Below are 16,989 nucleotides of genomic sequence, written 5' to 3'. Positions count from 1 at the left end.
TAGCATTAATGCTCCACAAAAGCCTCCTCCAAGCCTACCAGGGTATCATTTTATTCTTTTCTCCCTCATGCATTTATGAAATGAAAATCGCTTATTGTCACGAGTAGGCTCCAATGAAGTTACTGTGAAAAGCCCCTAGTCGCCACATTCCGGCGCCTGTCCGGGGAGGCTGGTGCAGGATTTATCCGGCCTCCTGGATTAATTCACATTAAATGTCTCATTGCTATTTGCCTCAACTACTCCCACGTGGTAGACATTCCATAATCTTACCATTTTGCTGAATAGGTTATTGACCATCTTATATCTATAACCTGTTGTTTTGGAATGTCCCACAAGTGAAACATTTTCTCTACATCCACACCATCAAAATCTTTCATTACCTTAAAGACCACTATCAGGTCAGCCCTCAGCCTTCTCTTTACTTGTAAAAAGAGCCACAGTATATTTAGTCTTCCCTGATGAGCATATCCTCTCAATCACAGATTATTCCCGGTGCATCGTTTTTGCACCAATATCTTTTTCCTTTATATATCATAGATTTTATTTTTTGGAGAGTAGAACTGTGCGCACTTCTCCAAGTGTGATTTAGCCAGGTTCAACAAAACTTCAATGCTTTATAATTCTATCCCCCGACAAATATATCGCAGAGCTGGGTTTTTTTCTGTTTTTAAAGGCCATATTAACTCATCTCTACTTTTAATGACTTCTGCATCTGAATCAATAAATTATTTTGTTCCCCTGTCCCATGCTTTAAATATCAAAGCACTATGTAGTGGTCTTATTCTTTTTACCAAAATGCACTATCTTGCCAACTTCAATTGACTATTTGGATTATACTTTATAGATTCTTAATTTCCCTGAAATGAAAGCAATGATTTCTAGAACTGAGCTTAATTTGGATGTTTGGGATAGCCATTTAAAATCTTTTAGATCTGAAATAAATACAAACAATTGCACAATCATAGGAATTTATGGAAGTCCTTTCAGCCCTTCATGTTTGTGCCAGCTGAAAGAACACTATCCAGCCTAGCCCTACTTTCTAGTTCTTAGTCCATAGCCTTGTAGGTTATAGCATTTATCCAGGTACTTATTAAATGTTATCAGCACTTCTGCCTCACCAACTTTCCGACAGAGTTTAAAACCTCCCCATCGTCCAATTATTTTGCAAAATAATGAGCTATTAGTAATCCTCTCCATCCACCTTTGGCATAGTAGAAAGGTATCTTTTAAATCTTGAAGCGAGTGTCATTCCAGATCCCAGTGGTTTGATTTCCCCTCCAACTCAGCCTTTCTGTTCTTATTGGTTAATCTAGTTTAATAAAGGTCTGCCTGCCCCATTTTGTGACGGTCAGAATATCTCTCCCTTGTCTTGCACAAAATCTAATGGATAATAAATAGCACCCATCTGAGGAGGAACAGTCAATAGAATAGCATATTTCTCAGTTTGAACTAACACATCAGGGATCAGGGCTAAATCAACAGTGATTTGATATCAGCTAAATCATAGATGAATGGTCACCTGAAATTTGGTGTGAACGTAAAATCTTTGAATGGGAAGATCTATACAAGAAATAATTTGTGAAGAATTGCGTGGTGAGCAAAAGGGAGTGGGGTGTCAAGAGAAGTGAGAAAGCATGAGAGACAGATGGCAGAGATTACCAGTTTGACAGAAGCAATCACTGAGACCTGAAAATTAACTATTTTATAATTTTTCAGAGTTCAAGAACAATAAAGGTTTTTGATAATGTGAATGTGAAAATATTACAGTGCTACGAAAGTAAAGAGTCTGAAGGGCTCGAAGACATTTACTTACAATGTTTGCCATGGGACTGGTTAATCAAAAACCATTGCATCTTTTAAAGGGGAGGAGTCACTGTGCAAATCATGCTTCATACATCTCGCACATTTCATTCAGCCAGAAACACAGTCTATTTACCAACTGGAATTTATGCATCGGTTTTTAGGAAAGGGAAAGTAAGTGTTCAATCTTTCATGTTTAACTGACAGAACAGCACAGCAGTCGATGCTTTCTTGAGCTGGAACGGTACGGGATTTGTATATGACTACAGCATAAGGTCACAAACGCAGTGGTGTTTAAAGGGGAAAGTAGATTAGCATTTGAAGCCAAGGAAAATACAGGACCATGGAGAGACAGCATAATTATATGATCATTTTAGATTCCTCTAGCCAAGAGCCAACAAAGACACCATGCTGGATATCTGCTGTAAAAAACAATGATTTTTAATTTGGGATGTATGCAGAATATATACGGACGGCAGAAATAGTTACAAATACTATTTGTTTTCAGATTTGTGACAACTATCAAACTCGAGTGACAAACATGTGTTGACTAAAAAAAGACAACAAAGAACCAAAAGTAATTAAATTCAAAAACTGTTTGCCAAGTAGTATAACTTTATGTACTAATCAATCTTACCATCAAGATTCTCCTATAGCTGTCTCGGTCAATACCCCACAATTTCACATTGGTCTTTGCTCTGACAGTTGCTGCTCTTGGGGTTCCATAAATCAGTGCAAGTTCTCCAAAACTGCCACCCTCCCCAATGCTGGTCACCCATTCATTGTTGACGTAAACCTAAAACAAAGGGGTACAGCAAAAACAAAACAATCAGAATCAAAACTAGTTCCAACTGTCAACACTGAAGTTCAACTTCACAAAAACCACAATTGAGGCATTGAAATTTAACTTGTTAAATTCTATTGGGCATATGGAAATATTTTAGAAGCGCTACCTGGGCAATACCACCATTATTAGTAATTTGCCATTTCATAAATTCTACTGCTTGGAAGATAAATGACATTGTTAAAAATCTGAACATCCAACTAGCTTGCTGGTAAGTGTTACACTGAGCCTGAGTTTATATAAAGCTGGAGTGGCAAGCAATAGTAATTTCTATTAAAGCTGGAACTGGATTTTCTTAGACATCAGTGTGATACCAATTCCATGACTAAAGCTTAATCCAGTAGCATAATAGTTACTGAAGATGCTGCCTGCATTAAAATATCTCCATAATGGCTACAGCCTTACCACTTACATCACACTAGTGATCAACTGACATTAGTAACTTAAACCAACTTCCCTGAAAATATAGTCCTGACTTTTTCTATAAACGGAGGAGTCACTGTGCGCATATAATGCTTCATACATCTCGCACATTTCATTCAGCCAGAAACAGTCTATTTACCAACTGGAATTTATGCATCGGTTTTTAGGAAAGGGAAAATAAGTGTTCAATCTTTCATGTTTAACTGACAGAACAGCACAGCAGTCGATGCTTTCTTGAGCTGGAACGGTACGGGATTTGTATATGACTACAGGATAAGGTCACAAATGCAGTGGGTGTTTTGACACTGCAAGCAAACAGCTTACAGATTTCTGCACTTGTACATCACTAATTTGATATGAATTTACAGCGGATTAATTTGACACCAGATTTATTACTACAAGAGCTTTTATTTTTCTTGTATATTATTATCAAGTTCATCTCCAAAATGAAGAAATCTATCTTGCACCAAGCAGAAAGCAAGATGGCCGACTAAAGCAATGCAATGGTTGCACTTCTGTATGCCCATTTTGAAACAGGAGTCTCGGATTTTCTTTTTAAATCTCTACTGTATTATGCCGAGTCATTGGGCAACGTGCAAACTTACATCCATTTCTCCTTGATCAATGACATAGAAGTTGTCCCCTTCATCACCTATAGGAACAAAAATACGCCATCAAAACCACTGCACATTACAACACCCCAAATGACAATTCAGAGCCACTTAAGTATTTTTTAAAAAATTTACTTCCTTGCCCCAGATCAGGTTGTCTACCCTCACCACGGCACCATCCCACTCCCCACAACAACTAATCAAGTTTGAAATACTCTTAACAATGCCCTCATGAAATTGCGGCAGCACTGTGGCGCAGTGGTTAGCATTGCTGCCTCACGGCGCCAAGATCCCAGGTTCGATCCTGGCTCTGGGTCACTGTCAGTGTGGCGTTTTCACATCCACCCCGTGTTTGCGTGGGTTTCGCCCTCACAACCCAAAAGATGTGCAGGGTAGGTGGATTGGCCACGTAAATTGCCTCTTAATTAGAAAAAAATAATTGGGTACTCTAAATTTATTTTTTTAAATGAAATTAAAGTTTGGGCTGCAAATGCTCAAAGTAGATTTCTAGCTCTCAATCCACTTCATCCACTGAACATGAAATTAAATTTCTCCTTTCTCCACTCCACACATGCATTTTACCTTTCAAAGAAGAAAATTATAGCACAGGAACATGCCCTTCGGGCCCCCCCCCCCCCCCCCCCCCAGTTTCTCCGGTCTCTCCAATACAATCCCAGTTTCTCCGGTCTCTCCACTTAATTGATGTTTTTCACCCTAGGTGCCATTTTAATAAAACAGTTTTGTAGAAGGGTGATATGGACTCAAAACACTAACTTTCGCTCCACAGATCCTGCCAGACCTGCTGAGTTTGCAAATCTTTGGACTGTGGGAGGAAACCGGAGCACGCGGAGGAAACCCACGCAGACACTGGGAGAATGCGCAAACTCCGCACAGATAGTGACCCTGCCAGGAATCAAACCTGGGACCCTGGAGCTGTGAAGCAACTGTGCACACCACTATGCTACCGTGCTGCCCATAGTAGTTGGTTAAGCACTCGAAGTGCCATAATATTCAAGGCTCAAGGTGAGGGATTTGTATTTGGAGGAAGGGTTCGCCAGTTTGGAGGAACTAAGGGAGAGGGCAGAGCTGCCGAGAGGTAGTGAGTTTAGGTATCTGCAGGTTAGGGACTTTGCACGAAAGGTCTGGAGGGGGTTCCCTAGATTGCCGGGATACACCCTGCTGGAGTGACTGCTGGTTCTGGATGTGGAAGGGGAGGGGAAAATTAGGATATATATATATATACATATATATTGGCTGGGAGAGCGGGTGGTGAAGATCAAGGAGAAATGGGAAGCGGAGTTGGGAATGGAGATCAATTGGAGAGTATGGAGTGAAGCACTGCGAAGGGCAAACGGGACCTGCTATTGTGCAAGGATGAGCCTACTGCAGTTTAAGGTGGTGCACAGGGTGCATTTGACTCGGGCGAGAATGAGTGGGTTGTTTCAGGGGGTAGCAGATAAGTTTAAGAGGTGTGGGCAGGGGCCAGTAAATCACATGCACATGTTTTGGCGTTGCAAAAAATTGGGAAGATTCTAAGCGGGAGTGTTTATGGTCTTAGCCAAGATAGTGGAGGAGGAGGTGGCCTCAATACTTTGGTGGCAATATTTGGGGTTTCAGAGAAGCCGGAGCTCATGGCGAGGATGAAGGCCGATGTTGTGGCCTTCACCTCTGTGACTGCACGGCAGCAAATTTTGCTGGAGTGGCGGTCGCCATCGCCACCCAGGAGTAGCAGCATGGTTAGGTGACCTGTATGATTTCCTGCAGTTAAAGAAGATAAAAGTATGAGTTAAGCGATCAGCAGGGGAGTTTGAGAAAAGGTGGGGGATGTTTGTGACCGTGTTTGAGGAGCTATTTGTCACAGGGGGGTGAAAAAGGGGAAAAATCTGTACAGACTGTATAGTTGATTGTTGGGAAGTATGTTTCCCGGGGTGTGTATTTGCTGTAACCTGCTTTGATACAAGTTTGTAATAAAATACGTTTTAACAAAAAATAATAATACTATTGAAGGCTACCGACCAAAAGCTTGAAAATGGGATTAAGCAGAATGGCAACTTGTCAGTCAGCACCTAGAGAGGGCCAAATGCCCTCCTTATATTCTCTAAAATCCAATGATTATAATCTAGTTCACCCTGCCTAGTTATAGCTTTCAAGTGTATCAATATTATCCTCCTTTAAATGTATCCCTGTTTCTTTCCTTCTTCCTGGTTTAATACTATTTCTATTTTGCTTTTCCTACTTATATCTGAATGTTATTTTGAGCAAACATTCCAAGATAAATGGTGCTACACAATTTTGACGGTATCCAGTTAGGCACAGAACTGGGAGCATAACTGAGCTATTGTATCATTCTACATAACTTGGGACAGAGACAACACCTTGGGGGTGGATAACAGCTGATGAGAAGAATCCTCTTGAACACAATAGGAGGATTGGAGAGAAATCCAAAAATCAGAACTCTCTTCATTTTGATTCTTCGTATATTTAAAAATTCCTACTGTTAACAACTAATCTTAAATCCGGACAGTCTACTTTTAAGTTGTAAAGAGAGTGTTTTTTTACCTTGCTGAATGACTGTTTCGCCAGCAATGTAAGTGACTGGAAACATAGCATCAAAAATATCACTAAAAGAAAAATTAAATAGCGTCAAAAATTGCTTCTCAACAGAATTATTTTAATAAACATGACAGCAAGAGATAGGCTTAATGGTATTGACACTGGGCCAGTAATGCTTTGGGGGCCCTGGTTCAAATCCCCCCCCACAGCAAATGGTGGAATTTGAATTAAATCAATAAAAATCTGGAATTAAAAGTCAAATGATGAGCATGAAATATTGTCAATAAAAATCCACCTGGTTCACTAATGTCCTTCAGGGAACAAAATCGACCATCCTTACCCGGCCTGGCTTACATGTGATTCCAGACTCACCACAATGTGACTGACTCGAAAATGCTCTCAGAGATGGCCTAGCAAGCCATTCAGTCACATCAGACCGCTAGAAAGTCAGAAGGACCACCCTGCATTGACCGAGGCGCCAGAAACAATAACAGCAAACCCAGCCCTTAAAACCTGTAAAGACCTCTTTACTAACATCTATGTCTAAATTGGGAGAACTATCTCACAGACTAGTTGAGCAACAGCCTGACACAGAATCATACCTTAACGTGCCAGACAACACCATCACCTCACCTGGGTATGTCCTGCTCCATTAGCCAAAGACCCAGCAGAGGTGGCATACAGTCAGAAGAGAGTTACCGTGGGAATCCTCAACACTGATCTCTGACCCCATGACTCTCATGGCATCAAGTCAACATGGGCAAGGAAACCTCCTGCTGATTATCATGTACCACCCCCTCTCAACTGACGAACCAGTACTTATTTATGTTGAACACCACTTGGGGGAAGCACCGAGAGTGAAGGGTGCAGAGTGTACTCTGGGTGGGGGACTTCAAACCCCATCACAAAGAATGATTTGGTAGAACCAATACAAAGCGAACTGGCCACGTCCAAAAGGACATGGCTGCGAGACTGTCTGCGGCAGTTGATGAGGGTACAAGAGGGGAAACATACTTGACCTCATCTTCGCCAACCTTTGTGGCGCAGACACATCTGTCCACGACAGTATGGTTAGGAGTAAACGTCACACAGTCCTTGTGGAGACAAAGTCCCATCTTCACATTGAGGAGATACATTGAGGATACCTTTCATCATGTTGTATGTCGCTACCACTGTGCTAAATGGGATCGATTTTGAATAATCTAGCAACTCAAGACTGGGCAACATTGAGGCACTATGGGCTAACACCTGCAGAATTGCACACAACCGCAATATGTATCATGGCATATCCCCCACTCTACCATTACCATCAACCCTAGTTCAATGAAGAGTACAGGGGAGCATGCCCAGAGTAACACCAGGCATACCTAGAAATGAGGTGTCAATCTGGTGAACACTACAGGACTACTGGCATGCCAAACAGCATAAGCAGCAATCTAAGCTCTGCAGTCCTACCACATCCGGGCCTGAATGGTGGTGAACAATTTAACAACTCACTGGAGGAGGCGGCTCCATAAATATCCCCATCTTCAATGATAGGAGAGTCCAGCACATCAATATTAAAGACAAGACTGAAGCATTTACAATAACCTTCAGCCAGAAATGCCAAGTGAACGATCCATCTTTGTCTGCTCCAGAGGTTCCCAACATCACAGATGCCAGACTACAGCAAATTCCATTCACTCCACGTCAAGAAACAGTTGGAGGCACTAGATACTGAAAAGGCTACAGGCCCTGACAATATTCCAACAAGAGTACTCAAGACTTGTGCCCCAGAACCTGGAGACCTAGCCAAATTGTTCCAATACAGCTACAACACTGGCATCTACTCGGCAGGGTGGAAAGTAGTCCTGGTATGTCTGAGACACAAAAAGCAGAACAAATCCAACCCAGTCAGTTACCACCCCATCCTTTTACTCGCGATCATCAATAAAATGATGGAAGAGGTTATCAACAACACTATGAAGAGGCAGCACGGTAGCTCAGTGGTTAGCACTGCTGCCTCATGGCACCAAGGTCCCAGGTTCGATCCCAGCCCTGTCACTGTCCATGTGGAGATTGCACATTCTCCCCGTGTTTGCGTGGGTTTCCCCCCACAACCCAATCTCACAGCGTTTGCGTGGGTTTCGCTCCCACAACCATAAGATGTGCAGGGTAGGTGAATTGGCCATGCTAAATTTCCCCTAATTTGAAAAAAAGTTGAGTACTCTAAATTTTTTTTAAAAACAAAGCTCTGAAGCGGCTCTTGCTTTGCAATAATCTGGTTACTGACGCTCAGTTGGGTTCCGCCAAAGTCACTGAATTCCAGAGGCGAGGGAAGAGTGATTGCCCTGGGAATCAAGGGAGCATTCAACCAAGTGTGGCATTGAGGAGCCCCTAGAAAAACTGGAATCAGGAAGATTTTCCACTGGTTGGAGTCATACCTAGCACAAAGGAAGATGGTTGTGCTTTTTGGGAGGTCAATCATCTCAGTTCCAGGACATCACTGCAGGAGTTCCTCAGGATAGTATTCTCAGCCCAATCTTCAGCTGCCTCATTATTTTTTTTTTTTTTTTAAATTTAGATTAGCCAATTATTTTTTCTAATTAAGGGGCAATTTTAGCGTGTCCAATCCACCTACTCTGCACATTTTTGGGTTGTGGGGGCGAAACCCACGCAGACACGGGGAGAACGTGCAAACTCCACAAGGACAGTGACCCAGAGCCGGGATCGAACCTGGGACCTCAGCGCCGTGAGGCGGTTGTGCTAACCACTAGGCCACCGTGCTGCCCTTGCTGCCTCATTATTAATGATCTTCCTTCCATCATAAGGTCAGAAGTGGGGTATTGGCCGATGACGGCACAATGTTCAGCACTATTTGCGACTCAAATACTGAAGCAGTCCATTTCCAAATGCGGTAAGACCTGTACAATATCCAAGCTTGGGCTGACAAGTAACATTCACACAGAAGTGCCAGGCAATGACCATCTTTAGCAAGAGAAAATCCAACCATTGCCCCATGACATTCAATGGCATTAACATAATCGAATCCCCCACGGTCAACATTCTGGGGATTACCATTGACCAGAAACCAAACTGGACTTGCCATAGAAATACACTGGCTACGAGAACAAATCTCGTAGGGGCTGGTTTAGCTCACTGAGCTAAATCGCTGGCTTTTAAAGCAGACCAAGCAGGCCAGCAGCACGGTTCAATTCCCGTACCAGCCTCCCCGAACAGGCGCCGGAATGTAGCAACTAGGGGCTTTTCAGTAACTTCATTGAAGCCTACTCGTGACAATAAGCGATTTTCATTTCATTTCAAATCAAAGGCTAGGAATGTACCGATGCACTGTGGTGAGTAACTCACCTCTTGACCCCTGTCCACCATCTACCACGGAATACTCTCCAATTACCTGATTGAGTGCAGCTCCAGCAACACAGGATGCTGAACACTATTCAGGACAAAGCATTCCGCTTGATTGGCACTCCATCCACAAACATTCAGTCCCTCCACCACCGATGCACTGTGGCGGTAATGTGTACAGGATGCACTGCAGAAACTCTCCAAACTTCCTCAGACAGCGCCTTCCAAACCCACAACCACTACCATCTAGAAGGACAAGAGCAGCAGTTGCATAGGAATTCTACTGCCTGGAAGCTTCCCTCCAAGCCACACACCATCCTACTTGGAAATACATCATTGCTTGTTCACTGTCACTACGTAAAAATCCTGAAACTCCATCCCTAACACTGAGCATGTACCTACATCACATGGATTGCAGCAGTTCAAGAAGGCAGCTCACCACCACCTTCAAGGGCAATTAGGGTTGGGCAAAAATGCCGGCCGAGCCAGTGACATCCATGTCCCATGAATGAATAAGATAGTAGGCACCGGTTCTTGTATGAACTGAAGGTTAAGTTCTGTCAAAATAAAATTTACCACTTTCATCCCATTGGTGTCCATTCCTGTCAGAACAATGCAGCATTTAAGCTTAGAAGCAATGTTCACTCTAAGCTGCACAGCTTTATGGCTGCCAGCAACTCGAAAATGAATGTGCAGACCTCTCACCAGCCATCCCCTGTAAAAGATGGAGTTTGTGCAGCCAAGGAAAAATATTTTTTTTTTTTTTTTTTTTATAAATTTAGATTACCCAATTATTTTTTCCAATTAAGGGGCAATTTAGCGTCGCCAATCCACCTACTCTGCACATTTTTGGGTTGTGGGGGTGAAACCCACGCAGACACGGGGAGAATGTGCAAACTCCACACGGACAGTGACCCAGAGCCGGGATCGAACCTGGGACCTCAGCGCCGTGAAGCGGTTGTGCTAACCACTAGGCCACCGTGCTGCCCAAGGAAAAATATTTTGAGGTAGCAAGCATTTAAATTGTAATCTGCGCAGAACAAAAAAATGGAACATGGTTTAGAAGTATCCACGGAAACAATGCATCAGTACCTTCACACAATTTCTGTCCTAGAGACTAATTAGTGGAATGGAGAGAGAAGAGAATATGTGAAGATCAAAACTGCAATTCAACAGCTGTCAAAAAAAATGTAGAAAATGAGAAACCTCCCCAAATACTCGAGTGCAAAATGTCTCAATATCGTGGCTCTTTAAAGGTCAAGTTAAACACAAATTTCTGGGGGTAGTGTCGAGTCAGTAATTAACTTGCCTTGATGTCTGATATAGGCTAGGAGATCAAAAGACTGAACATGTCTCAAACTGCTTCTCATTGTTAAATTCAAAACCTCCCATCACCCAAAGACTACTTAGCATTTGTATAGAATCTTGAGTCATCACCCCAAGTACATCTCAAAACATTTTATAATTGAAAAATTACTTCTGAACTATTATGTAGGTGGGCATGGAAAGTCTTACAAAAGATAAATTATATGAATGGCCAGCTAATCTGTGTTGCGCAATTTGGTTGAAAGCAGAACATTAGCCCACCCCTCTACAAACAGGGTTGTACGGTCTTGTTTATCCACCTGAACAGAAGACCTGTGCAGTTTAACTCCTCAAACATTACAACATTCTGTACCATACTGAAGGGATAGTTACACGCTGAAATCCAAATATAGAACTAGAGCCCTCAAATTTCTGATTCAGTAGAGAGTTCCATCAATCAAGTGAAGCTGACATGGACAAATGAGTTCTACAACAAACAACGTTAAATCATCTTTGCTATCAGTCAGAACCTCAAATCAAAAATGCCTCACCTTCTTTCATTGTCATCCAAGTGTGAGAACAGCACGTTCTTTTCAATGGCCTTAGCCAAGGCAGCCATAGTCTTGTAATCTTTAGGAATTACCTGTGCAGTCATGAAATAAACACATTCGGCTTTTAATAGATAACTGACAACAAAAGATTAAAGCATTATTCAGTACAGTTTCTGCTTTGGACAATTTGAGGAAATTGTGCTGGTTAGGGGACAGTTCAGGTTTCCAATAACGTGCATTGGCATAGACTTCCAGTGGCAGCCATGGAGTGAGTGGTCACGCATTTGGTGGCTCCTCAAGGTGGTATTTTCTGGTCTTTTCCCCGTCCAAAGGGCAAAGTTTTGATGGAAAGAGGTGTAGGAGTACCTGGAGAAGGTGTAGCTCCTTTTGTGTGGTTGTGTGGATCCACGAACTAGGAATGGGGCGAGTAGAAAAGACCTGCTGGAACAGAAGAGTCTTCGTGGTGCACCATAGGATAAGATGGCAGCGGACAAGGGGGTTGTCCTGCCTACCCAGTGGTCAACAGAGAAGCTAGTGGAGTTTTTGAACACTAAGTCCAGCCAGCAGAGGAAGGAAGCCCTGGAAGATCTGGCCAAAGTGCTGGAGCCGATCAAAGCAGGGATCAAGAGTGTGGAGCAGAAGCTGGAGTCCGAGGGCCAGGAGATCCAGAAAGTGAAGGAAGCGGTGGGGGAGCAACTGGTCTCCTGGGTGGCCATGATGCGGGAGATCCAGAAGAGGCTAAAGGTGGAGGATCTGGAAAGGGAGGGGGGGGGGTCAGGAGGTAGACACGGTGGATGGGTTGTTGCTTTGTTTGGGAAAGGGGAGGGTGCTGACAAGGGTGTGGTTGATGTGGCATAGTTGGAAAAGGATCGATGACGGAGAACATCCAAGGTTGGATCTGGAGGGGGTGAATGGTTTGTTCGAGGCATTCTATAGGAGATTATGAGTCTGAGCCCTTGTCTGGGGTGGGGGAGGGAATGCGGCAATTCTTAGATGGGTTGTAATTTCCCAGGGTGGACGAGGGATTGGCACAGGGTTTCGCTGTATGCCGACGACTTGCGGTTATACATTTTAAACCCATTGGGTGGCATGATGGAGATTTTGGCAGTTCTCCGGGTACAGGTTAAACATGGGAATGAGCAAGGTGTTCCCGATTGAAGCCAGAGAGCAGGAGAGGAGATTATAGGAGTCGCCGTTTAAGGTAGTGGGGCGAGCTTCAGATACCTGGGCGTTCAGGTGACGCAGGGTTAGGCGCAGTTGCACAAGTTGCGGTTGATGGACGGACATTAAGAGGTGCGATGTGCTGCCATTGTCACTGGCAGGACTGGTGCAGACAGTAAAAATGACGGGTGCTGCCAAGATTCATGTTCATTTTTCAGAATCTCTCTATCTTTATCCCAAAGTCAATCTTTAAACGGTCAACGCACTGATCTCTTTTGTGTGGGAAAGGAAGACCCTGTGGGTTAGGAGGGCTTTGTTTGGAGCGGGGGGGGTGTCTGGCGTTGCCGAATATAATGAACTACAACTGGGTGGCGAACATTGCCATGGTCAGGAATTAGGTTGTGGGGGAGGGGTCGACGTGTGGGCGGATGTAGGCAGCTTCTTGTAAGAGAACGAGCTTAAGGGTATTGTTGACGCCGCTTCTGCTGTTCTCGTCCAGGCACTTTGTGAGCCTGGTGGTGGCGTCGGCCTTGAGGGTGTGGAGACAGTGGAGACAACATTTGGGAGTGGAGGGTGCCCCGGTATGGGCACCCATTTGTGACAGCCGGTTTTAGGTAACTGCAGATCTGGATTCTGTGAGGAGAGAGGTGCTGTCTTTTCCTGGGTAACCACCTTGGGGTTGCAGGATAAGGTACTTTCGGAGAGAGGCTGATGTCTTGGCCTTTGCCTCCCTGATAGCCCGGAGACAGATTTTGCTTAGATGGAGGGGCCCACAGCCGCCGAAAGCAGGGGTGTGGGTGAGTGACCTGGCAGAATTCCCGAGGCAGGAGACGGTCAAGTCCGTCCTGAGGGGGTCGGTTGATGTATTTGCTCAGAGGTGGAAGCCGTTCATTGACTTTGTTAAGGAGGATTGAAATGAAATGAAATGAAAAATCGCTTATCGTCACAAGTAGGCTTCAAATGAAGTTACTGTGAAAAGCCCCTCGTCGCCACAGTCCGGCGCCTGTTGGGGAGGCTGGTACAGGAAATGAACTGTGCTGCTGGCCTGCCTTGGTCTGCATTACAAGCCAGCTATTTAGCCCTGTGCAAAACCAACTGATTGAGGGGTCAATTGGGGAAGGCAGGATGAGAAGGGAGATGGGGGGGGGGGGGGGGTAGTTAATTATAGTGTTGTACGATTTTGTTTCTGCTTTGGTTTGTTTTTATGAAAATGCCCAAATAAAATATTTTTTAAAAACACATGCATTGGCATAATCACAAATGTAAATTCTGCAACCAACCCATGCAATTGGACAACACAAGAGAAAACTAGTTTGCTATTCTCTTTCCATTAAAAAGTACTTGATGTATTTAAGGGTGCTAAACATTTTCTAAAAGCATCCAGTCATCCTATTTGAGTGATCCGATTTAGAAACCACTGAAAACGACATCAGCAACCAAACTGAACCATTTAATCGTGTCATTGTACAGCAAACTAAACACTCTTTGAAACAATGAAAGTTTTAAAAATATACATTCTAGTGCCTATGCGCCCCCAAAAAAATTATTAATTTGGAGAGTCTTCTCCAATCAGTGGAAGAAATCTCGCAATTTTGACAGAGTGCATGGGCAGTTTTGTCTGTATCCTGATTGGGAAAATTAAATTTTAAACCAGCATAACAATTTCCAGAAAACAGACAAGTGTTTTTAGGCACTTTTCACTTGTGGTTAACTTCATCCAAACTTTTACACTGGATTGGCAGTATCTGTCTGGATTACATCGATATTACCAGCTGAAACTCTACCCTTCGTCTTACAATCAAATGTCACAGTTCAGAAGTAACTTCACTGCATGACCAGCAAAACTTGTGTTGAAGTGATAATTAGTTTGTACACAACCTGAAGTAACCATGTACTGAAGAGGTGTTCACACACAATACCAGTGAAATATCTGTCAAAAAATTACTCTGAACATTATATATAGTCTTGTTTCTACCTTTCTCACATATGATGCAGCATCCTCCTCAGTGTAAACCTCAGCACTGATTGCCCCACGTCGTCGTCGCCCCTTCACTACCGGGTTCATGGGTGGAGGGGGAGAGATTTCATCCTCACGAGAGTCAGATCGAGAACCTGATTTCTGCTGATTGTGCATCTGTTTGGCCTCCTCCTTTTTTGAAAAAATGAAAGGAAGAAACGTTACTCTCAGTTTCAGCACAAACATAATGGGTGAATAGCCTCTGAATCCATACATGACTCCATAAGCAAAAGCTTTATGAACAAAACCATGGCTTGTATAATCCTTGCCCAGTTCTTTTTCTAATTTAGCATGACAACCATAAACTCAATGAAAACATTTACTTGCAAGATAAGACGGCCAAATATGAATGAGAAAAATGTGCACATCCTCAATTATTTGAAGGAACTGCAAACTATGGCAGTATTGTGTATGAAAGCATTACAAAGATTTCAAAATGTGCAATAAAGTGTTCTTCCCAATATTTTGACTTCTGTACAAGGCAGATAGGCAAACCAATGCTTCCTGCAAATTAAGACTGGACACTATACGCAAAGATCACCCTGAACACACCTCGATTTTTCTAAACTGATAGTAAACAACACACTGAAACAATACAACTTGAGTTAAAGACTATAAATTAGGTTCAGGAAGTAGTAATGTGGAATTCAATACTGTTAAATCACACGACTGAAGCATTGGCAAGCATTTCTGCCCAAGTTTAGGCAATTCCGGAATACAGAACTATCAATTAAAATCAGAACAAAGATACAATGCACCATACCAATCAATGAATAGTGACACCTAGTACCTGTTTTAATGACATGAAATACTAAAACTGATACATTACGTACCTAATCCATTACGCAATTACAGAACCTCTTAATCTGATTTAATATCATGAGTATTTCCTGCAAATGGCATAAAACTCCTGACGGTTAATCTTGTCCCGTAAATCAAAATTTTACATTCAGGCATTATAGGTCACCATCTGTTTTCGTTAATTCATCATTCAAAATTATGCATTCATACAACTTCTAAAATAATTACTCTTGTTTTGACAATAGTAGCAAAGGGTGCTTACTACACACGTCAAAGAAAATTACCCATGAAGGTTTAATGGGTTTTAGAGCACCTTTTTCCCCCATTCCACAGGTTCCCAAGCCATGGATTATGGCCCTACTGGACAAGCAATTGGTGTTGCATGATTTCCCCCTCCTCCAAGGCAGCAATGGTCACTATGGAGCCGAGCCGAGGTTCTAACAGAACTCTTGCAATGGAGCCACTTTGATGGAAGGCTTACTCCACAGAATGCTCTGGGCTAATTGTCAAATCTGCTAAAGCCAGTCCCCATTTTGCTGCTTTGGGTTGACCCAACAGTATTTAATAAGTTGAGCCACAAGTGTTGTATTTCCTGCGGCCCGCTCACCACTTCTCTCTTGCCCTTGCTTACTTCCTCTCATCTCAGACCCCTATCCAGTGTTCTTGTACACAGCAAAGATTTGGGACAGGGCAGCAGCAAACTGGGAGGGTACTTGGTGAAAAAGGGTGAGCAGCAACCAACAGGGACAAGGAGCAGGAGTTACAGGGTTGATGAGCAACAGGAATGCAGTAAGCAGCAGGATCGAGGAGCGGCAGGGAGGCAACTGGAAAATCTGGCAAGCAGGGGGGAAATGGCTGGCTTGGATATTACCGAGAGGGCAGAGGAGTGGTCTTGGCTGCTTGGAAACAATCCTTGCAATATTAAGAGTCTTCAATTCACCACCATCGCCTTTCGCTCCCACTTTGGGGTTACATCAATTTAAAAGCAATGAAATGGGGTCACAGTGGGAAATAGTTTAGGAAGCACTGCTTTATTCTGATGTAACTTTAAATCTGGTGGCATCAATATGGGATCTGTAACATCCAGCAACTGTCACATCATCAACAGGCCAAGCAGCCAATCAGATCGAAGAATTCTCTCAGAGCACAAATGAGTAAGTAAAAATCACAAATTATAGGTTGAGTATTCTTTATCCGAAAACCATGAGCCCGATTGCATTTTGAGCTAGAGATCATTTTGATTTACAGATACCGCATATAAATTTACATATAACAGCCTAAGTCCAGCCAACTATAGTCCAAAGTAAATAAAATTGTTAAAAAAATTAAGATGCATCACTGAATTTAAAAAAAGAGGATACCTGAAAAGGTTTCTTTTTAAACAGGATTCCCACAAAAATATATGGTAAACATTGCAGACAAACAACTAGACTTTCATGCTAAAGGTTAACGAGGTTCAAAAGTAGTGCGGTGTTTGGATATGTTTCTTTTTGGGATTAACTGGACCTGTACAATTCATTTAACCATTTTACAGAACATAAAGATTGGAACACACACATGGGATTGAGATAGCAAAAC

General features: G+C 43.0%; 1 protein-coding gene across 1 annotated transcript in view; it reads right to left on the bottom strand.

The window, feature by feature from the left end:
• Window positions 1-16,989, bottom strand: part of LOC119953690 (cAMP-dependent protein kinase type I-alpha regulatory subunit) — a 59,135-nt gene that overhangs the window by 17,182 nt on the left and 24,964 nt on the right. The window contains exons 2-6 of the mRNA XM_038778233.1: window positions 14,569-14,742; window positions 11,433-11,524; window positions 6,238-6,299; window positions 3,673-3,719; window positions 2,438-2,596 (exon numbers count right to left, since the gene is read on the bottom strand). Of these exons, the coding sequence (XP_038634161.1) occupies window positions 2,438-2,596; window positions 3,673-3,719; window positions 6,238-6,299; window positions 11,433-11,524; window positions 14,569-14,742 (534 nt within the window). The remainder of the gene's footprint in view (window positions 1-2,437; window positions 2,597-3,672; window positions 3,720-6,237; window positions 6,300-11,432; window positions 11,525-14,568; window positions 14,743-16,989) is intronic.

The sequence above is a fragment of the Scyliorhinus canicula genome, chromosome 18, assembly GCF_902713615.1.
Source record: "Scyliorhinus canicula chromosome 18, sScyCan1.1, whole genome shotgun sequence".
Lineage (NCBI taxonomy): Eukaryota > Metazoa > Chordata > Chondrichthyes > Carcharhiniformes > Scyliorhinidae > Scyliorhinus > Scyliorhinus canicula.
Note: the sequence above shows the minus strand (reverse complement) of the source record. Positions and strands in the feature narration are given on the sequence as shown.